At 47.3% G+C, this 27,953-nt stretch overlaps 1 protein-coding gene across 1 annotated transcript; it reads left to right on the top strand.

Annotated features, from left to right (window-relative positions):
* The first annotated feature begins 56 nt into the window (after window positions 1–56).
* On the top strand, window positions 57–27,759 carry LOC135906685 (hemocyte protein-glutamine gamma-glutamyltransferase-like). The gene is made up of 15 exons (XM_065438238.1): window positions 57–215; window positions 2,409–2,559; window positions 3,615–3,809; window positions 4,554–4,814; window positions 5,575–5,693; window positions 7,668–7,775; window positions 9,435–9,612; window positions 13,000–13,132; window positions 13,428–13,531; window positions 17,713–17,881; window positions 19,547–19,635; window positions 20,807–21,034; window positions 23,539–23,693; window positions 25,207–25,346; window positions 27,483–27,759. The coding sequence occupies exons 2-15, from the start codon at window positions 2,424–2,426 to the stop codon at window positions 27,610–27,612; spliced, it is 2,145 nt and encodes a 714-aa protein (XP_065294310.1). The 5' UTR covers window positions 57–215; window positions 2,409–2,423; the 3' UTR covers window positions 27,613–27,759.
* The last annotated feature ends 194 nt before the right edge of the window (window positions 27,760–27,953 follow it).

Raw genomic sequence — 27,953 nt, 5'->3', positions numbered from 1 at the left:
CCTTTCGAGACTGAAATTCTTATTTTCGTCTATAAATGGCTACGCATGGCGCTGCATGGCTTTGCTCGGGCTTATACTGCTGCTCACCAGTTGAAATACCGAGACGGTTGACCTTGCGGCCTTCCTTGGCATCTTCCAAACTCTGACCTGCACGTTCCGCCCCCTTCGTGCGCATCAAATCCCGGCCAACAGCGCAGTGAGGAACGTTCTCACGGGTGAGTAAGGGAGAAAATTCTACTTGACGGTCACGAAAAATCTTTGGCCTTATAGTGGTCTGTGGTATAAACCCTTCCTGGCGTAAGCTTTGAGAAAGATTATCTGCGCAAATGGAAACACGGGAAGCCTAAACAAACTTGAGAAATCAAAGTGCTGGCTACTGCAATTCAGTAACTTATGTATACTCAACAATCCCCGTTATTGAATGTTTCTGAAATTTCGGAACTCTGTAAACGTCGTAGCACGTTGAAGTTACGCATCTGAGATGCACACCTTTGAAGCTTACCGTTTGTGGCACGTAACATGACCACCGCGGCGTGAAAAATGCCACACTAGATTGTCGCCATTCTCGACGCACTTATGATCGCAAAATCAAAATATGAAAGAATCATGAGCTCGCTGCAACCCACAAAATTCGGGGACAGAATTCGATGCCTCGCAAAAAAACTTCTCTGGAAATTTAAAGCTTAATTTTTTAATTTTATTTCGTTGCTCAAATGTGCTACTTCAAAGGGCCTAATTCGATCCTGAAAGAGTTGCCTACAAATCACTCAGCAAGGTCAATATCACTGCAATGTTACTTTCAGCTCCTGCTAAAGCACAGCGGAAAATATTGGAGCAGGTCACCTGCAATTCAGATAGATCTATACGGTATACCCTCAAATACGTATGGAGACTATCGCATACCAGTGTATCTCGCAGCAAGACACCGAAAGGAGGGAGAAGGCTTGCAAAATTTATCGGCGTTCTTTCATCCTCATTGTGCTACACCCATTGTTCGAAGCTGTTCTACTCGACCTTTCCTTTCCACGGAGAGAAGAAAGAGATAGAGAACGCAAAGACTTGCGCACGTCAACCAGACGCGCCTTCGGTTTGACACCCTACAAAGGGGGAAGGTGGTAAAGGGAACAAAAAGAATGAAGTGAGGGGTATAGAGATAGGGAAGCATTAGCATTACGCAAGGCGCAGACGCAGTACGAGTACCTTAATAAAGGTCTCACTATCAACAGCACATATTACTGCTCACTACCGAATAAATTACGAGATGCTGTGAAGCAAAGGCGCCGTGGTAGGCTCTCCAGAGGTGTCCATCTTCTCACTGATAGTGCCCCCGCGCACTCATCTCAAGCAGCTGTTACGGAAGCAAACAATGCGTCCATGAAATATTAACCCCTCCATCTCATTCTTCCGATCTTGCACCAAGTGACTACTACTTGTTACAAGCAATGAAAATCCACTGCGAGGTTGGCAGTTTGAGCCCAAAAGTCTGTGCTGCTCCTTTACTAGGCTTATTGGTTTCTGTAATTGCTTCCGAACTTTCTGTAGCCTTCCTAGGGAATTATATACTGGTCATGTGCTTAACAGTAGCCTTCCTCGCGGCGCACTTACACCTATCATTGATTCAGGTATGCGACCATATCGCTCCCACCTTGGGCCCGGCGTACACAGCTCAACGCGAGAATCAGGACTACGCCACCGACGTGGTCGTTTTCAAAATTAGTGGTTGTCCACGCATCACTTCGCACATACAGCTGGGATCAGTCGCTGGTGCAAACAGAAGACACGAAAAGGGCCACTTCGCCTTATACGTAAACAGCGCCTCGCGGAGCGACCGCAGAAGTCACATTCGCAAACCCCGTGGGGGCGGACGGTTTTCCCACTGCCATGCCCGTTCTTGTTATTGAATGAGGGACTCCATGCAGAAGAAATGCAATAGACAGTCCGTTGAGAGTTGTTTCACCGTTCTGCGCTGTCATGGCTGTACGTTGGAAGCAACATGCTTCCGGCTATTCCATTTATTTACCGACAACGTGAGAATTCGCAAGAAATAAAAAGAGGGTACAAAAAAAGCAACTAACAATACATGTATATCTGATGTGAAGAAAGTTACTTGCGAAGGTGCCTCTCCCTCGCATTGTGTTTTATGTTTAGACACTCCCCCTCCCCACCCCCCAACCTATCCTCCGCCCGTGTCCGCGAACTGAAAAATACATTCTCTTCCATATATCGATCCTTTTTATGCCGCCCCAACTTGCGGCGCAGAGGACGGTACATAGTTCTGATTATCATCCCTACCTACCACTTCCATAATGGTCCTCTGTCTTTCTTTCATATATAGAACAGAGAAGCTAATAAAGTGCAAAACATCAATTTTAATCTGCTTCTCGTACATTTTTGTTCGCTTTTTCAAGAAAAAATAAAGGAGCATGGCTGTGCCCGGCGACATTGAACCGTTTCTTGAATTCTTGAAAGCCAAAGTGCACGTACCTGATGACCTTGAAACAATGGCCGTCGTCTTGGAATTTATGCGCGAAGGCACCACGTTAATGGGCCACACCTCGGGTAAGTGCATGAATACTGCGCCTTTTCACTCCGAGTTGTTCATGACTAAGTAAACGCGCCGATAAATAGGGCTAACAGAAGGCAACAAACGATTCCTCATTCCCCGATCACGAGAAGTTGATTTATTTATTTATTTTATCGCTACGAGATGTTAATGCACGGAAATTACAAATCATGCATAACTGCAAGTATATGCATACATGCTATCACATTAGTGAATTAATTTTGCTAAGTTCCGTCATTCGCGCTGTTTTTCTGTCACGAAGCCGCACTAGCAAGAAGAAGCCACGGTCGAATTCTTAATTTCCTGTATTTAAAAGGAGTGCAGAATTAGCTTATCCTTGCGCACTTCATGCGCACTTCATGTCCCCTAGCGGCCACACGGTACCCCAGTGTTTTGTTCAGTGGCGTGCATCCTGCTCCTGGGGCCCACGTTGCGGGATCGATTCGCAGCCACAACGGCTGGTCTGCCGAGGGCGTAATGCAAAGACACCCCTCCGTTGATATTTCAGTGAACGTTAAAGAAACCTAGATGGTCAAAGCTAACGCGGAGCCCTCCAGAAATACCACGGAAAAACGACAATAGTGTTCTACTGCCCAAAACTTGTGCTTGCTACAGAACTAAGACAATGGTAACCAGAGTTTTAGTCACTCGTTCGCGATAGTGGACAGTGAAATAAAGCTCCGGTTACAGCCCTAAGTCACGTGTTCTGGCTCTACATCGTAAAACGCGAACACCCTGACCCTCGTTTAAAGTGGGCGTGCGTCTCGCTAGCCTTTTACTTGTGCACCTCACACTCCTTCCATGGCCGTTTTTTTTTTAAGCAACAACAAAGAGAAGAAAATCTGCAACGCGTAAGATGTCGCTCTCAATGGAGGTGGTGCTTCGAAAATACCTGGAGATAGGCTGGAGCAATGTTCTCGTTAGGGAAATTCGTTACACTCACTCCGTATACGCCAAAGTCGCAAGAGGAGGCTTATCAGCGAAACTGGGCCGCGTATACACCAGAAAAACTTGTCTGATTACCGTCTACGTTTACATGCCTATCTCAAAGGACCTCCCGAGATCGTGGACATCAACATGCACGAAAAGCAAAACGCAAAGGCCAACAACACGGAATCGTACAAGGTCATCTACGGCGAGTATCCCTTCGCCGTTCTCCGGAGGGGCAACGTGTTCAAAGTTGGAATACGCTTCAACCAGTCCTTCGAGCTGGGAAGCGTGCCGCTGCGAGCAATCTTCACGTCAGGTAATCAACATACACCACCTCATTTACTGCGTGCTGATCAAATAATAAAGTGGATCTCTCTGAGTTAACAAGAACAGCAAATGCATTGCTCCCAATAGCCTCTATTCATTCACTTTTCCCCGTGAACTGCGACTCAGGATTGTATGAAAGCTGTGTGTTGTGACAGAACATGCAGAACATGAGCTCACCGGTCTGAAGAAAATATTCATCAGACTAATCATTAGTGAACACTAAATGATTACAGAACGAAGCACACTATACTCATTTCAAAGCTAACGTGAAAAAAATATTTACGGGCACCTCGCATAATCTAATCGGGAAGAATTCCGTACAACGCTTCAGGCAGTTCCCCACCACCCAAAGGAAGACAAGACTAAAAACTTCGTGGTCTCACAGTAAGATCATATAGATGCTTGCCAGACGCGAATGAGCACAACGTCACATTAAAACGAAGATCCAAAAAATATTCTCTTGAAAAAAGAAGGGCGGGACAAAAAAGACGCTTCACTACAGCCCCAGCTGCCGCTCAAGTCATCGCATGACATAATACACGGTACATGTTTCATCCCTTCTTCGGTAGAACACTGACAAGAGTCGCTGCCACTGTATTTTGCCGTGCGGAAATAGTTAGCAGTTGCAATTTTAAGTGCAATTCGGCAATATGAATGCTTCTTCAGCATGCGTGCGCCGGCATCGTGCCAACGCGACGCAAAAATTTCCCCTGTTTTGTGCTCCCCACCGCAGGAGTGAGCCCATCGGAAGGCGACGGCACGCTGGTGATACTCACTGCTCCCCACTCGGTCGACAAAGAAGGGAAAGCGCACGAGATGGTCGATCGGTGGACCATGTCCGTGAGCTTCCACAACAACGACATAATGCTACTCAAATTTCGCACTCCGGCCAAGGCACCGGTGGGCCGCTGGTCGCTGGCCTTCAGCTTGGGCGGCGGCAGTGCCACCCCTGCAAAGACGCCCATTTTCATCATCTGCAATCCGTGGCTTCCAGGTACTGCCCGAGCACGTAGGCATTTTTTTTCTTTTCGAATATAGCGTGCACATTGCGCCGCATTCCATCCTGATGTTGCGGCATATATCATTTTGCAGAGTGACGCCCTGCGTGCTTTGGTGAGAGCAGACGAGTGAACTACGCCGCGCAATCATTACAACTGCCTCTTTTGTTGTGCTATCGCGCCGGCCGTGCTGATTTCAGCTGAAACTCGCAGTTTACAGGTTGAGCGAAGGATAACGGTTGAAACGATGCCAAGGAGCGTATGTTTAGCAGCTCGTCGCGGCGCCATTCCCGTGATGTGGGTCCGTCTGTCACTGATTTGCGGCTGAAAAGCTTGTCTGGGGCTCTTCCGAATGATACCTTCATTCGACTAACGGCTCCTACACCATTTTACGGTAGACTCGAAAGCTCCGGTGCAATGCATCGCACAACTCCATCCTACGGTGCAGAAGCGCTTTCATACACAGCGGTCTTCAAGGCCAAAGAGGAATTTACTGATTGCCGTCGTTGGTCCAACGTTCGAGGGATTAGCCAACGTGGGCTCACAATAGGCAACACGCCTTTTGCTCGAGCGTAAGAAAACTTGCGCGGCTCAAGGTCACATACACACAAAAATAATTCAGACTGTTACACGGGGAGCCTAACTCATGCCAATGACGAGGCGCTGAAGGGCGCAGAGTACGCAAACGCCCAGAATAAGAATGACAAAATTCAACACAGGAAGAGGCTGCAGTGAGCTACAACTTTCTGCTTGCAGAGGACCCCGTGTACCTGAAAGACGACGCGCAGAGAAACTTCTACACCATGAAGGAGACCGGAGCCTATTACTACGGCACTGAAAAGAACTTCGGCCAGCGGGAGTGGAACTACGGCCAGGTACGTCCATTCCTATATACCGCCGAAATGCCCTGAGAGAAGGGCACCTTTCCCGCAGGGTAAAGTCCATATGGTTGCATTCTAGAACTGGCAGCCGCCTGAATGCCGTATCTCATTTCCTTGCACAATGCCAGACGTCATGGAGAAAGTTGTCGGTTCGGATCTCACCGATATCCTACAGTGAATTTCTTCTACGTTCAGTTCCTTTTCCTTAATCGTGTACTTAACCAAAATAATAAAAGTGACACTTCTACTCAATTAAAGCATCATTTTTTTCTCTGTTCTCTTCGGTCTCGCTGACTGTTAGCTGCTTTGCCATTTACCTCAAGCACTAACCCGAGCCTCTCATTTGGGAGAATTTGAGCTGAACTGTTAGGAGACTATATTTCCAAGTTGACACCCTTCTCATTTGCAAGAATTTCTGCTCCATTAAGGAACTGTTATGCTTGTACAGCCGCAAGGCGTGAAAGCGCTCGAAATAGGTGCGCTGGTTCGATGTTCGCTTTGGATACGTGCAAAGCTATAGCCTCAGATTTACTTCATCCTCTCTGTTCCGACGCCCAGTGACAAGTATGTAATCCAGAGAAAAGACTGGGAATGCGGGAGATGGAAATTCAAGAGGATGAGCAAAACGTGAACAAGGTGAATGCAGGAGCGAACGTTTCGACGAGTGGACTTGTCTTCTTCAAGGCGGTCGACAAGTGGACTTGACTTCTTCAAGGCCTTGAAGAAGACAACTCCACTTGTCGAAACGTTGGCTCCTGCATTCACCTTGTTCACGTTTTGCTCATCGTCACAAACATGTAGTATGTTAACGCAGAAGCACTAAAAGCCGCAACAAAGGAGACGAGCGTATGGACGTTCAAACTGAGTATAAACTTGCTACTTGTGGAAACGGAGGTAGCCAACGGAGACATGATGATTAATATTGCTCGCGTGCTTCTTTTTGGGGGGCTATAGGGTGGGCGATCGAACAGTGCAGGAAAAGACAGGCGCGCCCGTTAAAAAATACAAAAAAGCGGGCAACCCCGAGAATTTCCATGCGGACACTCAACAGATACATTGGGTTCAGTCAGATTAGTAGATACCGCTGCTAGGATACTTAGAATACTAATTAGGTCCCTCTTGCCATCACCGGACGCATAAGCAGGCCTGGACGCTCCAGGCCTGTTTATGCAATTTTATCAACACGCGGATTTTTTTTTATCCGATGGAAAATTGCGCGGCACCAGGATTCGAACCACGGTCTTCTTACACGCGAGGCGGATGCTCTACCTCTACGCCACCGCTGCACCAGCTAACATTACCAATGTGTTAAAAGAAAAAAAAATTATTTAAAGAACCGGGTGCCAGATACAGATTCAAGACCTATGGCGATCGGTCGTCAGACCTCTGGCGACCCAAAACTATGGGTCTTATAATCGTATCTTGCACCGTGATTTTTTAATTTTATTTCTTTCTTTGAACAGCTTGGCTAACGTTAGCTGGGACACACGGTATAATGCACTTGAGCAAGCGTTCACGCACGCTTTCAGTGGTCCAATATGGGGTATGACGGCGCACAGAGCGCTCTTGTTGGAAAATACTGTAGACAAGGACCACAGCACGTTCAAAATAAGAGATGTTTCTACTTGGAAACCTTTGGGAACGTGAAATCGGCCACGAAATTCGTGACGTCACTCTTGACGCCACTGATGTGGCGGTTCGGGGACAAAATTTGCTTTCCGCTAATTTTCCGGAAATGTATTTCTGCTAATATAGTCTACGTCTCTTTCCCAAAGAAAAATGCGCATAAAATTTCGAAGAAGTAATTTATCAGTACGAAATCCTTTATTCATTCTTTTCAGTGTCCCTATAAAGCATCGCGTACGCAATTGTTTGACGCATAAGGCGGCGTGAAAAGCAGTGAGTCCAGTTCCTGGCTTGCTCGCGCGAACGTGCGCGAGAATGCGACACTTCTCTCCCCTCGTGCAGTTCGAGAAAGTGACGCTGGCGACGATCGAGTTCCTGCTCAAGGCAGTGGCCGCCGACGGAGCGCAGCGGTCCGACTGCGTCAGTTTGGTGCGGGCATTGTGCGCCGCGGTGAGTACAGACAAGTGGCAGCCCGCTCCCAGCTGAAGCCACTAAGGCGCGCCTACTGCTCCAGATGACCAAACCATCGCGCAGCCCGTCTGCATGGTCAAATGCCCTCCCTCAAATTCTTGATCTGCACTTCGTAGCTCTCTGACGAGCTTATCGTTGTTCGCCGTTTCTCATCAAGTAGTACTCTCGATAAATGAAAGTGTAACAAATATTCGCCACCAACTGACGCGATGTATTTGGAAGAAATGGAAGTCGAAGCGGAAAGTGGAATGTCTGTTACTTTTGCACACGGAGCGAGCTAGGCTGGGCCGCGAAGTGTTCTGTATGGTGCGCTTTCTATGTTGCACTCGTTTTTCGGGGGCAGCAGCAGGCAAGAGAGAGAAAGAGAGAATGAAAGGGGGTTTAGCGAATGCAGAGGAGAAGTCGGCTGGAAAAGCCTGCCTCCACTGCTCCTCGATATATTAAGGGGAAATGGGAAAGACTTGGAAGCTCAGAGGTAGATGGCACGTGACCCTGCAGTAATATACACGCAGCGTCTAATACGCAATCTGCGTGTGCTGCACGAACACTATATATGCAGGAAATCTGTCCGCACAAAACGCACTCCCGCAAACGCATTTCGCACAACCGTTGCAGCACCGCATGAAAACGCACTTACGTCACGCGTACCCTTTTCTCGAGCGCCGAGCCCGCCTCACGCAGAAACCCTGATTTTCATTCGTTCTTCTAGGATCGCAGGAGCTTTGTAAAATGTTAGGGGGCGTTGGAGGGGATCGGAGATGTAACTGTTGTGGCTTTAAACCAGTGAAAGGAACAATATGACGGGGGAGATCCGACGGGCCCGATTTTTGTAAGTCATGACAATATCAAACCAACAGATAACGAAGCCAAGGAAAGCATAGGGGACATTATTTCTCGTTTTAATTGAAATATATAAATCATAACGTAAAGGGAAATTAAAGCACACGAAAAAACAAAAACAACTTGCCGCCGGTGGGAGCCGAACCCAACCACAAACTCCCCACTACGCGTACTACGTGACGTACGTTCAAGTACCACGTGACGCTAGCGGTCGAACCGGTGTGCCACATACGCCGCAATGTTCCCGGGCTACAAGGCTCCGACCTTGTACACATACGTAAATGCCCAAGAATGTGGACGTGGGAAGAGCCGTCGCCGTAGCTCAATATTAGGGCACCGCCGCGTAATGCGGAGGCTGTGGGTTCGGCTCCCACCGGCGGCAAGTGTTCTTTTATTTTGTCCACTGTCATTTCCCTTACCTTAAAATTTCAACATTTCAATTAAAACGACGAATAATATGCCTTATGCTTTCCCTGGCTTCATTAGCAGTTGAAAGAAGGAATTGCTCAAGTCCGTTGACTTTTTTTCAACTTACCACACACGTTGTTTAGAGACGTCATCCGCCTTCACGTAAACCAGAGTAATGAATCTGTAGTAGCACAGTACGGCAAAAATTCACATTTTCGATAAAGTCAGTCTGTCCGTCAGTTCGTCTGCTCCCCTGCTCACTCACTCGCTTGTCTCCATCCGTTCGTCTGCCTGTTTCAAGCGTGCAATGTAACGTAATTAAATATCCCAAGGCGACGATCGTTTAACATTTCTTGCTCTTCGCGATGATTCAACGCATTGCACTTCCAGATCAATGTGCAAGACGACCAGGGCCTATTGACTGGTCGCTGGTCGGACGACTACAGCGCCGGCACCAGTCCAAGCGTCTGGAGTTCCACCATGCCCATTCTCAACAAGTACATGGAGAATGGGGGAAACAGCGTCAAGTACGGACAGTGCTTCGTGTTCGCCTCCGCCCTGGTCACTGGTAAGCCTGCAGCTCATCTCTGTGCGGTCGCACACGTTTCAAGTGGCTCTTGCAGCCCGTCAGTTCGACGAACCCTGAGTAACCCGCATGCATACAAGAGAAGGGATGCTTACCGTCAGCGTTCTTCCACGTCCTGAGCCAACATCTTAGTGAGCAACCACGGTGGCGAGTCCAACTAGCCACACATTCCGGACTTTCACTCGGGGAGTGCATTAAGACAAGCGCTCCAACGGTATTTTGAAGACAGAACAAGTAAAAGGCCACGAAATTATTAACCCTACAGTTGCAGCAGTGGCGGAAGTAAATTTAGATGTGGTTCCCAGCGCGCACTTCATCGTCCATCACTGGGCGACCGGCTCCTCGCGATGCTTCAACGTGCTGGGCCGGTATTTTGTAGCGATGCCTTTTCCGACTCTATGCTTTTTCACGCTTTTCGCGCTTGGCCAGTGGTCAGAGCGACGGTCTGCCCACATTATCAACGGGATCGGACGGCCGTGTGTGGTGGATGATAAGAATAGCATAGAATAAGGCATAAGGCATCGCTACAAAATAGCGGCCCTGCACTTCTAAATCAAGGTGGCGTTCTGCTTATCTCGGACACGGGCCGCAGCTGCCGTACTCTCTGTGGCTGCCGCGGCTGCCGTCTTGCCGCGCGTAATCGCGCTTTGCGTATATATCAGGCCATGACATGGCTCGGAGCGATTCGCGGCGCAAGTTGTGCCCGGGAGACGCGTGACGCCGCACAGAATGTTCGTTCACATCTTTTTTTTTTTTCTTGTCTTTCTCACTTCTGGCGTTCATCGTCAGCTCGCCTAACTCTAGTCCGCAGCACCAAAACAGAACAAAAATTACCTAGCTTTTTCGGAGATCACGTTTTGTGTTTGTTTAAATTTAGCCTGTGGCTGAAACAACAAAAATAGAGAAATTTCACCCAAAGTGCGCATCAGTGACACCAATATATTACGCAACTTCAGACATTTCCACGTCTGAAACTTTTTTTTTTTTGCTTGGTTTCATTCCTATCCTAAACAGTGATCGTCTTGTGTAAATTTCCCTCCGTTTCGCGTGGTCCACTTCAGCTAGCTGCATTGCTTTTCGAAGACTCGGCTCAGGGCTCGGTGCTAGTTAAGTGCTAGTTAAGTACAGTCCCGTGCGATATAAAGGTTAAAATGCGAGCGTCGACCGATTCGGTAACTGTGCCGTCGGAGGGCGTTTTCGATGCGGCGGCAACAAATTTTCGTCGCCCGTTTGTCGCTGAACACGAATTCAAATTGTGGGGTTTTACGTGCGAAAACCGCGATTTCATTATGAGGCACGCCGTAGTGTGGGACTCCGGAATAATTTGAACCACGAGGGGTTTTTTAACGTGCACCTACATCTAAGCACACGGATGTTTTCGCACTTCGCGCCCCCATCGAAATGCGACCACCGTGGTCGCCGAACTTGGAATTCGGCTGAGGGTGCTGCACTGTGATGGTCGCACGTGGACGTGGTATGTATGCACCACACTTTTCATTTCTGGGGAGAAACCTTTATATAGAAGAATTTATATATTTTGCGGATCCCGTGCCATGTATCGGATCCCGCCATCCCGTCATATGGCGGATATCCCGTCATGTATATTTTGTAGTCATAGGCGTAACCATCATCCAGGAAGACAGGTTATCGCAGCACTGTGTTTCACCAAGTCGCAGTGGCGAAGCACAGAATGCACACTAATACAGAAGCAAAGCATGCATCTAATTACTCTGTGGGAATTAGAATCAGCCGAGATTTACGAGCGCAGCAGGATTCATGTCTTTAATGACGCTTAGCAGTTACTCTGTGCATGCGTGTCAACCAAAGGGTACATTTTTCTTTTTTTAGAATACGCTGCAGTGGTTCGGGGTTGGTTAATTGTAAGTGATGTGGGAAGCCTACAAAAAGGCACATGGTCTTCCCTAAAGTGTGGTTTTCTATAAGCAACTATACCGTGTAGTTCGTTTTTTTTTATTATTATTATTAGTTCGAACAGATATTCTATTTAATCGACGGCGGATAAAGGCCTCTTCCGGTGGCTTGTGGGCGCAGACGAACATCAGTTTTGTGACAAACCAATATGCTCAGTTAGCTACCTAAGAAAGCTTCACTAAGTATATTTTCAACAAATCACTTTGTAGGACGCGCGTTGCAATTGAGAAAATAGATTCAAGTAATAATGAAGTCATATACGTTAAGCACAACTTCCCACACTAGTACCCGCTCACATGTCCAAGAAACGCTTCGGCGTTCCAGGTTGACAGTTTTCTGAAAACCTCCTTTGAGAACTAAGGGAAGAAATTAGCTGCAAATAAACCCCTGCTAATGCTATTGGGTCCATACTAGAGCACCTGCTCCGCTGGACAGTAGTTCTGCCATTGATGCCTGCAGGAGTCTGGCGCAAACGTTCCTCGTCCACGCTGCTCGGGGATTGTCTGCATGGCACGCCTCGACGACAGGCCACTTTAAGAACAGTCAGTTTTGGAATGCCGACCTGAACTCTCGTCGCAGCGAAAGTCGGTCAAGGCTTTGTTGACCTTCTTACGCGACAGTGACCTATTAGAAAGGCTATAATGACTCCATTCCGTCCCTATCCTATTTTTTTCTCACGCTTTTATTTTTGTCACGCTCTTCTTTCCGTCTTTACTTCCCCTTTCCCTTCCCCTAGTGCAGGGTAGCAAACCGGAGGTGTTAACTCTGGTTAACCTCCCTGCCTTTCTCTCATTTGCATCTCTCTCTCTCCCGATTGACCTGCGGGTTTCACCATGCTGCCGGTGCAGAAAAAGCTACCAGTAAGTAGCCTTTGTAGCACATAGATTGGCCATTGTATTTGGTCACATTTAGTCTGTCGAGCATCTTCTTCAACGCTGCCTTGCTTTATTTTGTTATTTTTTTTGCACATTGCTTTTTTCACAGCACAAAGTACTCAACTCCTGGCAGCAGTGGTAGCGTTCGTAGTGTGTGTGCTACAGATACCATCGTAAAGTCACTGGCGAATCATGCCATGTGGCTAGTCTCGGCGCTCGACGTAACGCAGCCGTAAACCTAATTGCGGCGGTATGGTATGAACGTGTGGAATGCCGACGTCACGAAGTGGGAAGTCTGCACACGTGCATGCACGTATTATCAATTTGTCGAACTCCGGTTACGGCAGCTGGTCTCCTTTTAACGTGGGAACGTGAATGGAAAAAAATAATTACGCTTCCTCCGAGCTCTTGCACGCGTCGAAGGTAGCACACTCCCATGTAGCGCATTAATTCTCGAAAGCACCCAGCCTCGTGGTCTACAGTTTTGTAAAGTTGAAGGTGAAATGAACATGCTTGCCACTGTTGCCACATCACGGCGTTAACACCACTGCCTGTGACGCAGTACTACGGGCGCTGGGCATACCGAGCCGCAGCGTGAGCAACTTCCCTTCGGCCCACGTCGAAGGAGACGACATGTCGTTGGACTTCTACTTCGACGAAAAGAACAAGGCCATCGAAGGAGCCGACATGGAATGGTAAGCCGTTAAAGTAACTCTTCGTCCGTCTAACAGAGTGACCAGCTGACGGTCTCGCGTAAGTTTAGAGCAAGCCCGATTATAAGTTCGTTGCACGATGGCTGCTGAACGTATGCGGCAGAATGAATGTGACCTTATCAAGTGTTGGTGAAGGGGTCGAGTCTACCATTCTTAGTGGTTTACGGCGCCTGCCTATACAGTGCCTGCGTGCGTGCGTGCGTGGAAGCTTCAACTGTGCATCCATCATCCGCATTAGTAGACAAAAGCAGCATTTTACACAACATTTGTTTTCTAGGAATTTCCACGTTTGGACCGAGGCCTGGATGGCACGTCCGGATCTGCCGGCGGGGTACGGCGGATGGCAAGCTGTCGACAGTACACCCCAAATTGTCAGCGAAGGTGAGGTTGCGTATATTTGATGCGTAATGCGCGACGACACGCGCAACTTTCTCAGACATTACGCTTCGGAGCGTTCGTGCAAGCGCGGTAACCGCCACGCCGACACGGATCCGCACATTATTCTACCAAGCGCGAGTGGGGACAAAAAAGTGCGTGCTGCGCGAAGTGAAGCGCCTCGATGGCAGGGGTCCAAGCGCTGGATCGCTAGCCACGATAGGTCGATGTATTGTACAGGGCTGCGTGGGTATACCGCGATGCAGTGCATTACGCAAATTTTTAAGCTTTTCCGGTGCAATGGCGTGGCATACCGCATAGGTGTTCGGTAGCCGCCAGCGTTACAGACGTCCATGAGTTTTTCCCGCAAAGAAGGAGAATATTTCTCGCGGTTCACTCAAGTGCTTAAAGGGCGGCGAATGCTTTTTCAATGTCTCATGGGCTGCCAGGCTTGACCACGTCGTGTCTTCTACGGCATGTAAAAGGGGTCGCCATTGAAGCAGACTTGCCGAAACTGAAGTCGTACCAGCCGCAACTTGTTCTTTTTTCCGACAGCAAGGTGGCACTGCAACAACTACATGTGCAGGTTTACAAGTGTGTCCAGCGTACATTACAGGCTGTTAAAGAATTACAGAACATTCGTTTTACCACTGTTTTCCCGTGGCTACCTTTACATATCGGCATAGCAAGCAACGAGGCCGCTGACAATCTTGAGCGCAAAGCTTTGCAGTTGGGCCAGCGAAGAGAGCTCCTCAGGACACAAAAAGTCATGAAGCAGGTCACCTAAGCCTCTTCCGTTCGGTGCCGTTTCCACCGCATCAACCTTGTCTGACTGAGGGACTTGGCAGAACTGAAGCCGATCCCTTTTATCGCATCCGCACAAGGTCAGCGCAAACTCCAGCTTGTCGGTGCAAGACAGGATTTCGCACATCATCGTCGTGTGTGCACTGTCGAGCTCTTGGTGGCATGGACTGTTATTTATTAGAGTTTCCTGAATTAGATGCAGAACGTAAATTATTAATAGATGGGCTGAAGCACAAGATGTCGCTACACGCAAGCGCAAGTCACATTTTCTTCTCGCGACGACACTGGATATTTAGGAGAACTGGAGGTGTTCCGGATCGCCCTAAAGTTCCTCTGTATGGGGCTGGAGGGTAAATGGTGAGCCGTGTGTGTCGACGCGGATTGAATAACGCGCAGCCTGCTTCGCTTGGTATTAAGTTCCTTGTGTTACCGGGTGATGTTATGTTACCAAATGAAATGCGACGGGCTTCAGACCCTGCCACGTTTGATAGGTGGCGCTGGGGCGGAGCAATTGAAGAAAAAGAGAGCATGAAAGAGACCCAGGTTGAAAGGAGCTGGTGCTGACAAATTTCAACTGGAAGAAGGCCGAAGAGAAAATTCCTAAGCGCACAGCCACAGGGCTAGACGAGGTTCCCGTTAGGCTGAATAATGAACTAGGACCAAAAAGTAAGGAAGCTCTGGTGAAAGCAGTGGAATAAACTTTAAAAGATAGACGAATACCAGACAGTTGGCGACAAAGTAGAATTAATTTAATTTATAAAGGTAAGGGGGAGAAAGATAGAATTCACTCGTATAGACCGTTGACAACTACATGGGTAATATACAGGCTAGCAATGCAGGCAATCAAATTAAAGCTTCAAGCATGGGTAGAGGATAATGGCATTTTGGTAGAACTTCAGAATGGCTTCAGAATAGGTAGGCGTTTAGATATGATAACTCATTTGTTCTTACTCAGCGTATTGAAATATCAAAAGTAGAAAGCAGACCGTTATATGTGGCCTTTTTAGACATTACAGGATCCTATGACAACGTAGACCGCAACATTTTGTGGGATATTCTGGAAGGGGAAGGCTTAGGTGACGATTGTCTACAGCTTTTGAGAGAGAAGCTTACCTAGAAAATACCGTTTGCGTTGAATGGAAAGGGATGAGAAGCGAGGAGGAAGGTCATATCAAGAAGGGACTGAGGCAGGGGTGCCCTTTATCCCCACTGCTGTTTATGATGTACATGGCGAGGATGGAGAGGGCACTAGAAGGAAGTAATATCGGGTTTAATCTCTAATACTAACAGGCGGGTACAGTAGTAGAGCAGCAGCTTCCAGGTTTATTTTATGCGGACAACATTGTGTTGCTAGCTAACAAGCAAAGTGATTTACAACGTCTGGCTAATATCTGTGGACAGGAAGGCAACAATTTAGGTTTGAAATTTAGTGTTAGAAAATCAGGTGTTATGGTATTCAATGAAAACAGTGAACAGACAGTGGCGATACAGGTCCAGGAAATACCTCGGGTAACAGAATATAAATACCTTGGTATATGGATAAACGAAGGCGATAGATATATGGAAACAGGAGAAAACAGTAACAGTCAAGGGGAAGAGAAATGCAGCCATAATGAAGCACAGAGCGCTGTGGGGATGCAATAGGTACGAGGTCTTCCGAGGTATGTGGAAAGGTGTAATGGTTCCAGGACTTACATTTGGAAATGCGGTTGTTTGCTTTAAATCAGGGGTACAATCAGGACTCGACTGGAACCAAAGGTCAGTGGGTCGCCTCGCATTGGGCGCTCACGGGAAGACTACAAATGAAGCTGTGCAGGGTGATACGGGTTGGACTAGTTTTGAAGTGAGGGAAGCTCGCAGTAAAATGGATTATGAAGAACGACTGAGGAATATGGAAGAGGGTAGATGGGCTGGGAGAATGTTGAGGTATCTGTACAGGAAAAACATTGATTCACAGTGGAGGAAAAGAACTAGGAATCTTACCAGCAAGTATGCGGCCTGTAGGGTGGGCAGCACAGCAGCACAGAACGTCAAGCGGAAAGTCAGAGAGGCTGAAATAATCTCATGGGTGGCGGCAGTGGAAAAGAAACCTGCCCTGAGTAACTACTTAAGAGGAAAAAACGAAATGAGGAAAGAAACAATTTATGATAACTCAAAGGGAAGCTCATTACTTTTTGAAGCGAGATCGGGATGCCTTAGAACACGCACCTATAAAGCGAGATATGAGAAAGAAGAAGAAGCATGTGCTTGCTGCGGCAAAGCTAGGGAAACGATGGAGCATGTTTTATTAGAATGTGAAGATATCTGCCCAGTGGTCGATTTAGGCACCACTGGCCTCCTTGAAGCCCTTGGATTCTGCGAGAGCAGGGAAAAAGTAAATATTTCCGCAATAGAGATTAGTAAGAGGTGATAGGAAGATTGGTGGAAGAAAAGTAGGGAAACGACAAAAAGCGGAGACGTACAAAAGCAAAGTTCGCAATAGGGCATCAGAAAATTTGGTTGTGGGAGTTCATAGTGTTTTTTTTTTCTTTTTTAAACCTGGGTAGGACATTAAGCAGTATAATAACAAGAGCTTGGTGGCACAACCCACCACCCTGTTCCAAAGGGGATGCTCCTTACCATCCATCCATCCATCCATCCATCCATCCATGCCGCCAGCTTTTGAAAGGCTTGGTCTGCTTGCTAGACAATACACCGTTCACCTTGAAGAAGATCTTGGGACCATGGCCTCGCGTATCGCAGCTACAAAAGGCCACAAAAGCGCTGCTGCGATATTTGAAAGCTACTGGATTGAGTCAGCGTCTGGGATCCGGACTGAGTGACCAAACGATATCCCCAGCAGACTTTCTCTTCTTTTAATCTTTCCGTCCCCTTTTCCCTTTCCCCAGTGTAGGGTAGCCAACCGGGCTCAGTCCTAGTTAACCTCCCTACCTTTCCTTTATCATTTGCTCTCTCTCTCTCTCTCTCTCTCTCTCTCTCTCTCTCTCTCTCTCTCTCTCTCTCTCTCTCTCTCTGGCATTCTTGCTGCAACAATCCTTCTGCTGCTCCTCCTGCGTATAAAATGTTCATTACTGTATCAACGTGCTAATAAGGTACACCCAGTGCCGCTTCAAGTGGAGAAAGATGCAAGCGTTTTTATCTCTCTACTGCGCGGCCCCACACAGACGCTGCAAAGACCATAACGACAGAAGTACCCCATAAGTATTTCGCATACTAAGCAACCAGATAAATTAGAATTAACTGGAGGAAGTGCATATACGCGCTTTACAAATAAAACACTGGATGTCTTCATATGGTACGCTTTGGTGATATATTTTAAATGTTTCTCGAGCACGACTGCTCGGTTTATTCAGTTGAAAGGAGCAATGAACCAACTTTTGCAGGGATGTACAAAGTAGGGCCGTACCCGGTGAAGGCTATACGAGAGAACAAAACCGACCTGAAGCACGATGGCAAGTACCTGAGCGCAAGTGTGAAGGCGGTCTACAGGTATCACAAGAAGGACCCTTCGCACCCCAAGGGATGGAAGCTCGTCCACGAGAAAAACAATATGTAAGCAATCTTTTTTATAATTTTTGTTCTTTCTTTTTCATTTACATTATTAACTGCGTTGATATTCTTATGGTGTATATTACTCATGTATATTTGCTGTGTTTCCACAGTCACAACTAATTACGTAATGCTGTGTGTTGCCATTTTTGTATTTATCTCCATTTAATTTCAAACAGGAGGTCTCCATCCAGCCGTGTGCTATGGAACCTCCATCTGAATAAGTACAGAAATGCTTGCATTTGTTTACGAGTAAAGATTGATTGATTGATTGATTGATTGATTGATTGATTGATTGATTGATTGATTGATTGATTGATTGATTGATTGATTGATTGATTGATTGATTGATTGATTGATTTATTTATTTATTTATTTTGTTTAAGAAGACGGCTAGAAGGATCAACAAATTTGGTTTTATTACCTTCAGACAAAAAAGAGAGAGAAAGTCTACGCTTTCCTTGCGCTAACGAGGGCTCCAATGATCAGGCAAGAGCTTCGTAAATTGCCGGGTGTGGCTGAAAACCTAACAGGCTGTACTTGTGTCCATACCTCCCCTTGTGGGTATTTTACTGCGGAATGTAGTTGAGAGCTAGGTACCGGGATATTCCTGTAACATGACGATTCCTTATAGAATCACGGTTCATTGTAGCATCACTGGTGCTTGTAACATCACTTTCGAAGCCTCGGAAACAATATTAAAGTTTTTTTTTAAATAATTTGCCCGCTTAGAGGAACACAACGTGACAGCAGTTCACAGTGGCGTTGAAATGAAGACTAAACTTGAGCGTTGCTTATGTATGCATTCGTTCGGTTGTATGACTGGAGTTGGTAGGTCATGTGAAGCGGTACACTACAATTGAGCTGCATAGCGCAGTCATTGACTCGGTGCTGCTGATTCTGTATTTTTTGAAGGCATTGTATGTCTTGGCGAGTAAACCTCCCCCCCCCCCTCTTCCGTATCGAGTATGTGCGCACTAAGGTCTCAGTCCGACCTAGTTAGTTAAGCAACATATTTCAACGAAACAGAGCAAAAGACGGGACAGTAGCAAACGGAAACGCCGCGTTGGTGGCTGTGTGTCTCTAGCCTCTTTCGTGGGCCGATCCTGGAGATAGTGCAGTTTTAAAACATGTGGGCCGATTCCGAAGGTAGTGCAGTAAAAAGAGAATTAACCAGTCCGACACTCCTTATACTCCCCTCACGGGAGGAGAGACGCGATAGAGTCCCATGCGCAGTGACTCTGACTATTCCCCATTCTCACTTCCAACTTACTCAGGAAGACATTGCCTTTGATCGACTTCAACGAGAGTGTTGAACCGTCTTTCAACTTTTTAATATCTTGAAAGGCTTACACGCATGCCGGTATCACGTTAGGGTCGTCGGTTCATTAAATCCTAATCGTCATTTAAAGAAACAGCGCTCAAAAGCCATCCCCACATTGTTAGCTGTATGGTATAGACAGCCCACTTGTTTGCCTAAGGTAAGTCTGCTCAAATCCAAGAAATCCATCATTAGGCACACATGGGGATCGCGTGCATGATCCATATTGGCTAGAACTCCTTTTGTGCCGCTCGTGCAAGAAGCTCAGATTAATCGATTCCTTAGCCAGCTAGTGCACAGCAAATGGTGGCACCGAGATCCAATTTGACGTATATCCCTCGTTTCAGGTGCGGCCGACTGCTTCTGACGGAAAAATTCAGCCCGAATGGCGGCCGACTGCAGCCCGACGACATTACCCACACCTACAAAGGACCAGGTAAGCATTAGCAAGATGCAGATCGAGAAGCAGCTCATTCTTATGATAATGTAACGGTGTTAATGGTCATTTCTTATTTGTACGTCAAGAGCACATAAAGGATGCATAAAAAAGCTCTGCAGTATGTAGATGTTCGCGGCACAATTATTGCGCGTGTTCCAACCAAGCTATTAGCGGTACATTCGAGTGGTCGCTTTCAAACTCTCCACAGAGCACAATGCGTTGACGGGATAGTTAGTGCGAATCCATGAATACTTTGTTTAGCGCAAAACAACAGACACAAGAAATACGACAGGACAAGGCGCTTGTCTTGTCGTCTTTCTTGTGTCTGTTGTTTTGCGTTAAATAAAGTATTCTCTAAAGAGCGCTCGCGAGGTGCAGTTTACATTCGATTGGTCGAAATGTAGCGCTCGGAACACATTCGCCTGGTTCATTGAGTGCACCGTGATCCAGCTCAGAACGCTGGTCGACGCTCTCAGCTGAGAGCGCAACTGAGATCCGACAGAATCTCGATCACGTGGCCACTCCGGTTGCTCTGGGTGTGCTGAAAGTTCGGCTAGCGCGGGCTTATACTCTTGCTCCAATCTCGAAAGGGCTCTGCATCACTGCAAATCGAGTTGGAGCGAGGTAGGAACCACTCGAATGTTCCATGAGGGAGCCCTTAGGAACAGCATGAGAAGACTGGACAAGAAAAGGCAACACAGGGCTCCCTGTGTCGTCTATTCTTGTGCAGTCTTCTCGCGCCTTTGTAATGCATCCTCGTAATGTACCAACAGGCTCAATCTTCAACCCTGTTTGTTTCTCATTAAGTCTATTTCTCAGATACTATATGTTGAGGCGGCGGGCAATTAAGAATCTGCAGTAATGACCTTGATTCTTAACGAAAGAAAGATAAGCTTTCAAACAGGCGTGTTCTTTCAAGAACCTACGAGAAACGTCTGCCTATACAGACCTTTTTCTCCTCTTTGTTTCGCGCTCTCCCTTTTCCGGGACAATACTCGTCCGAATCGTGCAGCTCAGTTCATGCACGCTGTTCGACGCTGGCATCGTGCAGCATCTTCTTCTCAAGCGAAAAAAGTAGCAAGCAACCTTAACGAGGCCCGCCGCGTGGCCGGCATGATCAACATGCGGTCGCACACGCGTTGAGTCTACCTGTGACTCGTCGCCGCAGCGGCGCAGCCCCGAGGTGCGACAACGGACGTGATCCAGGTGCGGCTGGAGCACGAGAAGCAAGTGGCAGCCGGCCAGTCGGGGCGGGTCCTCTGCACTCTCACCAACAACGACCTGCAGGAGCACCGCGTGGGCCTAGCGCTCACCGCTTACTCGGCGCCTTACAGTAACGTCAGACCCAACGCCCTGGTCAGCGCACAGCGGGACTTCTGCATGCAGCCGGGCGCATGTGAGCATAAGCCTATACCATATCCACCGCAAAGGCTGTGGCGTGGCCTCTCTTGCCATGCGTGCGCGGACTACGAAATAACACACTAAGAATGGAGATTGAGTGTCGCGCAGTCTCTGGCTATGTTGTGCTGAGAATGCGGGCATTTCAAGGTTTATAGTTGTTTTTTTTTTCTTTTTCAGAATTACTGCCAGCCTTCACAGAAGGCCTTAGGCATAGTAAAAGGGCAAAAATGCATAACAGTAAAGAGGAGCCAGCTTAATAAGACGTGAATCAAGCAAGAGAACGCATAATAGTAGAAAGAAAGAACCAGCCTAACAAGACGTGAATCAAGCGAATAAGAAAATCAGACATAATCAGCCCACTTGGTGAGTTGGCCTGCGGCCAAAAAAGTGGGTCGAATGACCGGCACATCGGTACACTGTTCGTGCAGTAAATGCGACGACAAAAAAAAATATAATAAAAGAGCACATGTATATGAAACCAAACGCACGAAAATACTGAGCACTATAGGAGCCCCACAGGCGAACAGGTTAAAAACGGCGGTCCAGTTTCATACGAACACTCGAATATCGGCCATTCCACATTCCGATAAAGATATACAAAAGAAACCAGTATAGGAGAAGTATATAGAAGAACACGGAGAATAAAAGCAGATATATTAAACCACACGGATGAAAAGCGCCAAGTACCACACGCGAGCCGATCAAAGACGGCGTCTCAATTTCGATAAAAGACCCTCGACAGTCGGGCATTCCGCAGTATCAAAAGGAAGTGCGTCCCACTCACTGACTGTTCTAGGAAAGAAAGAATTCTTAAAAGCGTCGGTTTTACAACTATATTCTTTAGCTTTTCTTTAATGATTTCCGCGCTTAATCCGCCGAACAACAGGTTCGATATAGGTTATAGCCCACGAGCACCATGAAACACACGTTTTCTTGGTGTAGTTATACAGTGAATCTATATGTTTGTTCTCTGAAGACGATGCAGCGCTGTTACATATCCCGTTTCGTTTTTATTGATGCCGCACGCCATGCGCAACAGGAGAGTACAGCGTGTGTGGGGCTACACATTTCATTGCGCCGCTACATCGATCCGAATAGGTGGTCAGCGGCACACATTTCACTGTGAGCTATTTGGGCCGATTTCAAGGCAATCAGGCGCGCTCATTATTGAGATAGCAATTATATCCGCACGTCTATGTTGCACCCGCCATGGTTGCTCAGTGGCTAGGGTGTTGGGCTGCTGAGCACGAGGTCGCGGGATCGAATCCCGGCCACGGCGGCCGCATTTCGATGGGGGCGAAATGCGAAAGCACCCGTGTGCTTAGATTTAGGTGCAGGTTAAAGAACCCCAGGTGGTCAAAATTTCCGGAGTCCTCCACTACGGCGTGCCTCATAATCAGAAGGTGGTTTTGGCACGTAAAACCCCAAATATTATTATTATTACGTCTATGTTGCCGTGAAGTTGCGTATAAAGTCGAACTGCGATAAGGGGGTCAGGTGAGCGTGCGTCTCTTCTACTCCGGCCGCGGCTGCGCATGGCACGCCCTATCTTGGCGGTAATCTGCAGCGGGTGCAAAGCGTGGCGAGCCAGGATGGCTGATGGCTTCGCGTGCGCGGTGTACTTGCACGCATGTAGTTAGCGTTGAAGCGAGAGGCAGCACGAAGGGGGAAATTCGCTTGCCGCGGCTGCCGCTCACCACGGCAGTGTTCTGACAACTATTGTGTCCGCGGTCATCGAGTGAGGCGTGTTCAGGTTTTCTTGTGCTCGCATGGCAGCGTTCGTGTTAATTTAGTTAGTAAGCTGATATCGTGCGGCCTATAAAACTAATAACCTTACTTCGTATAGCTATCAAATAATTTGCTATCGCAATTAATGCATCGGGTTTCGGGTTATTGCGATCTGCCAGTGATATAATGTCCTCCAACTTCACATTTTTTTACGCCATAAGCGTAAACTTTTTTCTTGCACTTCTAAAGAAGCCCGAACTGTCAAGGGACAGGGGACTTGCGTCCATCCATACATCCCTTGTTTTTAGTGCTTTCTTGGTGCTTTCTGTGCGTGTTCAGCTTGCGCCCTGCCGTTTGACGTCATGTATCATCGTTCTGTTTACTGCGTTATACTGTTGCACAAAGGACGAAATAAAGGAAACTGACACACATGAGCGCATTTGCACACATTTGCACACATGTTACACGCATTTTGCACATGTGTGTCAGTTTCTTTTATTTTTGTCTTTTGTGTAGCAGTATAACGCAGTAAACGGAACGATGTCATACCAACTCGGCCCAGTTGAAGCAATGTTGTCTATCACTTACCTCATGCCCCATTCCTACGCATTTTCTACTGGTGCACAAAAATCAACTGCCAAATTGTAGAAAAATCTCACGGTGGCCCATCATTCAGTCTGCCATCATTCCCACGGAGGCTGAACAGCTTTAGCCGCCATATGTCTCTTCGTCCAAAGTTGAATTGTGCGCATTACTGTGCTCTGTACGAAGCTGACGCACTGGAGCTACTCATCTCACCTGAATCCTACGTGTCCAAGCTGTGCGCCGAAGGAATGATCCTCCTGGAGGCTATCGCCACCTACGGAGATGATTTCACAATTGCTAGGAGTAACCTGGCCATCCAGATGCCTCAGCTTGACATTCAGGTAAGGCGAAGCGGTCGTATTCAAAAGCTGTTGAACTTTAAATTTCAGTAAAGACGGCTAAATAAAGATTTTAAAAATATATAAAATAACATTAAAATTACATTACGATCAAATGGGCTAGCTGAACGGTGAACGTTTCCGGCCACATGCTGAAAAGCTCACCTCGTAGAACATGCAAACAACAGCTTGCTTTCCATAGTAGTCCACCCACTTTTGTATACCTCTCTTGGAACTGGTTAGAACACATGCTATATGTTGCGTTTGGTATCGTGGTGTTGCACCACGCAAATATTCATCAGACAGCATGCGTTGACCCAAGCGTACCGATAAAAATTAAGGATCAGCAAAACTTTCCATGGCACGTCAATGTTTTCCGATAACCTTTAAGAAGAAAACTCTTTCGTCGACAAAGCTGTAGATGGAGATCTTGCGCAGGTAGAGGCCCACTGCGCAATTTTTGCCGCTTTACTGATTGCGCGTGTTAGGCGATCCCAGTGCTCGTTCACACGTGAAATCAAAGAGGCAGGAAAGGTTGCGCAGTTGGGTTTACCTGTGCAAGCACTCCATCTATATATAGCCTTTCTCCGAATAAAATTTGTTCAAAGTTGGAGCTGTTTGTGTCTACCCCGGTCCGTCTTGTCTTCCTCGCTCTGTAACCATGGTCGCGAAGCACCAGCAAACCCAACTTCCCAACCTTCTAGTTGGCACATGGATTTGCCTGATTTTCGTGCTTGTTGCTTCAACTACTATGTTTTATCTGTCTTTGTTGGTTGGCGCAAATTTCGAAGCAAACCTAATTTTGTTAACGCAAAAAAGATTCTGCGCACATGCATAAACATTCCAAAGTGTTGAGCAACGCTTTGAGCAATACTTTGTTGAAAATGATCCATTTGCCAATTCGCAAAGCCGTTCGTGCCATAAATACAAAGTTTAGGAAAATCCATATGCTAATTAACCATCATTCCCGTGCTGACTAAACCGACAAAGCTTGCAGCTCTCGGAGACGCTAACTCCCGAGTTTCCTCTATAGCACTAATTCTTGTAGGAAACTCAGTGGTTTAGGGACCCTTTAAATGAGCCAAAGACGGAACCCAGCAATTTTTTTTCCGGTAATGCGGCCAAAATACGAGAAAATACTTCGAGATCCATGACTTCACATTGGCGTAGCGGCACTGGGATGTTAGCGCGAAATTAGAAAAATGAATGTACGGCGTTCATTTCCACGCTAGTAATCAATGTATTTCTTCTGAAGGGATGAAAATACAGCTTTAAAAGAATATTTCACCAGTTTACATTGAGTTAATGTGCGCTCAAGAGGCTAGAAGTTTTGCTTTGGTTCCAGAATAACGGCGCACTTTCAGGGCTGCGCAGCGTTTAGCCGAGTGGCTGTGATATACAGAGAGGGAAGCTTTTTTTTATTATTGTTATTAGCAATAGAGAATTCGCGGATTGAATGAAATGTGCAGGAGGAATGAAATGGTAATGTGCGTTTGTTCATTTGTCAAAAAAAAAGATTGCGCGCAAGGAAGCTCCCGTGGGCACCCTGACGTATAAGCTGGCGATGAGAAACCCGCTCAACGTGGCCCTCAGTAACTGCAAGTTGACTGTAGAGCTCCCGGGATCTACTGCCTTCCTGGAAAAGGTCACACTCAAGTAAGTGTAAACTCGCACCAGTGGATTGTTAGAGTCAATAGACTGCATCAGAAAAGCGACGACGAGTGATCCAGGTGTCGCTGATGCTGATGATGGTACTGAACATGCAATCGAGACCTCTGTGATCAGCTTGCAGCCGGTGCTAGTTTATATTGTTGCAAGAAGCGATGTCACGAGCAACCACGAGGTTCTCGAAATGCGAGCACGACGGAAACAAATAAATTGCGTCCGAGCAAGACGCGCGGTTCAGCCATAATTACACACTTCGTATACAACGTTTTGTCTTCCGTATTCCCTGTAATGAGATGCTGCTCTTGCATGGGCAGCCTCACGTTTTCTGAACTGGTGAAGTCCATCTTAGCACATGGTCGTGTGCTATGACGGACTTGCTGTTTCCTGTTTAGTGAGCAGCAGTGGAGTGCTCATCATTACTTACGAGCCACGCCACATAAGATTAGAGAAAAATGTGGGTTTACGCGCGATTGTTCTCGACAAAACAGGTTCGACAATAAGAGCGCATTGCGTTTCAGTTAGACTTTTTTGCATGCCAAATATGACAGCGCAATCTGTATGTGTACTTCGAAAAAGAGACTTAAGCTCTGGGATATCCTACGAATAAAAAATGAGGCTTCGTAGAGATATGTATAACCGCCCCGAAGCACTTAGTTTCTCAGATTACTTCTACCGAGCAGCTCCAGTCATGTCATTATTGTCTTCCCAAAAAGCCTGTCCCATATAAAAGCCTATCCTCGATATCCGTTGGCCCGCCGCTGGGCATACGCACAAATGTCAGGGAGGCTATCTTGACTGGGACTTCAGACGACTCAGACGCGCAAAGCTCTCGGACCTCATCAAGGACTTTGTTCAGACTTATTGAGTACATCCCTGCAACTCTTGGACACTCCTTTCAGTCGTGCAAGTGAGCGAGCCCTTTTTTTACAGCCAAGGGCGTGAGTATACGGCGTACCCGCGAATTTTCTCGAAGGCACCTAGAAAGTCGCCGGAACGTGATTGATTGCAGGAGTGACAAAGTCATCATTTTACTTTAGCAGTTTAAGCAGAGCTTTGGCGAATAAACTTGAGGATACGAAAAAGAAGAAAAGAATGTCGAAATAAGACAATTGAACTGAAAGGTGCCCTTATAGAATACTGCAACACCGAAAGAAAGAAAATGCGGATCACAAAAGCGTCACTTCGCGTGCACGCAGAGTTGCGAAAGGAGGAAGCCAGAATGTCGTACACCTTCCGCCCGGAACTCGTGACTTGGCTTCCTCCAAGCGACATAAAATTCGACGTTTTAAATCAGTTGGTTGATAAAAAAAAGGAAAGAAAATAAACTACAAACTGGCTGTTGACGTCCCTCGTAAATAATATTGCGACAACAGCTGTCTTGAACGTAGCGTTGTGCCTTAGATAAGCACAAATTTGCCATTAGACATCATGGTCCATTAAGGCTAAACCCCATGAGCGCGATTTTTTGCGCGACAGCGACGAGCGACGGCTTCGAGCGACGGATCGGGCCGTCGCGTGAACGGATCGCTCGGTCTTGTCGCGCGATAGCTCGGTTCTGCAAATCTAGAATTCGTCGCTCGTCGCCCGGAAGTGCTATGAGCGACTAGCCAATAGCGCGAAGCCATAACTGGGTGTACATAACTCAAGTACTTCCGATTGTCGCAGGGAACGAGCAAACTATTGAATTTTTATACGTGCAAGGATAAGAACCTACTGCAAGACTTTCAGAGATATTTTATGCTGCTTTTTACAGTAAAACACATCAACTTAACGTAACAAAGCACGCGTCACGCTAGTTTCGGCGCCTATATTGCTGCCCTCATACCGGCAACACTGGGGAGACGTCGCTTGAAGTCATCGCTCGCATGGGATGCAACTTGTAGGCGACGAGCGAACGCTACAGCCATCTCCATCGCGTCGCTTGTCGCTGTCGCGTGCAAGATCGCTTGCATGGGGTCTATACTTTAGAATGCAAATTTTTCCCCCGAGAATTAATGAGTCTTTCTTTTGATTTAACTTTTCTTTCTTCCCAATGCGGAACGGTGAAACGCTAGAGGCACGTTCCTCTGGCCAACCTCTTCGTCTTACTTTTCGTGAAACTCTCACCTCTGTCCCGTTCACCAGGAATGTACCTCCACGTGGAACGTTCGAGAAGGAAGGCGTCCTCTTTGTCACGTCCCCCGACACCCGGCGCATCGTGGCGACCTTTATGTCCGAACAGCTGCCCATCGTGAACGCGGCCAAGGATTTCTAGCCTCGCGAATGGAAGCCACTGGTGGACTGCAGCTGGGCAGCTCACGGCCCGAAACGAGGCCTCACGCACACTCCTCCAGTTACCGTTATTACTGCACGAGCACACAGCGGAAGAAAGCACGGAAATAAATGGTTGTGGTTCTGACGACGCTTTGAATCCTGTCGTGCTTTGACTGTTCCCGTGTGTGTACGCGTATGCTAACGGGATTCCTGCTCCATATTCGCCACCGTTTTCAGACATACCTAAAGTGTGCTAAAGTCGGCGAATGTTCACCGCCGCAATTATGGCAGTAGGGGAAGCACTCATGGGGGGGTATGCTTTGCGCACTGGGAAATGTTCTA

Source organism: Dermacentor albipictus, chromosome 1 (assembly GCF_038994185.2).
Source record: "Dermacentor albipictus isolate Rhodes 1998 colony chromosome 1, USDA_Dalb.pri_finalv2, whole genome shotgun sequence".
Taxonomy (NCBI): domain Eukaryota; kingdom Metazoa; phylum Arthropoda; class Arachnida; order Ixodida; family Ixodidae; genus Dermacentor; species Dermacentor albipictus.
This window is presented reverse-complemented; position numbering and strand designations above follow the sequence as displayed.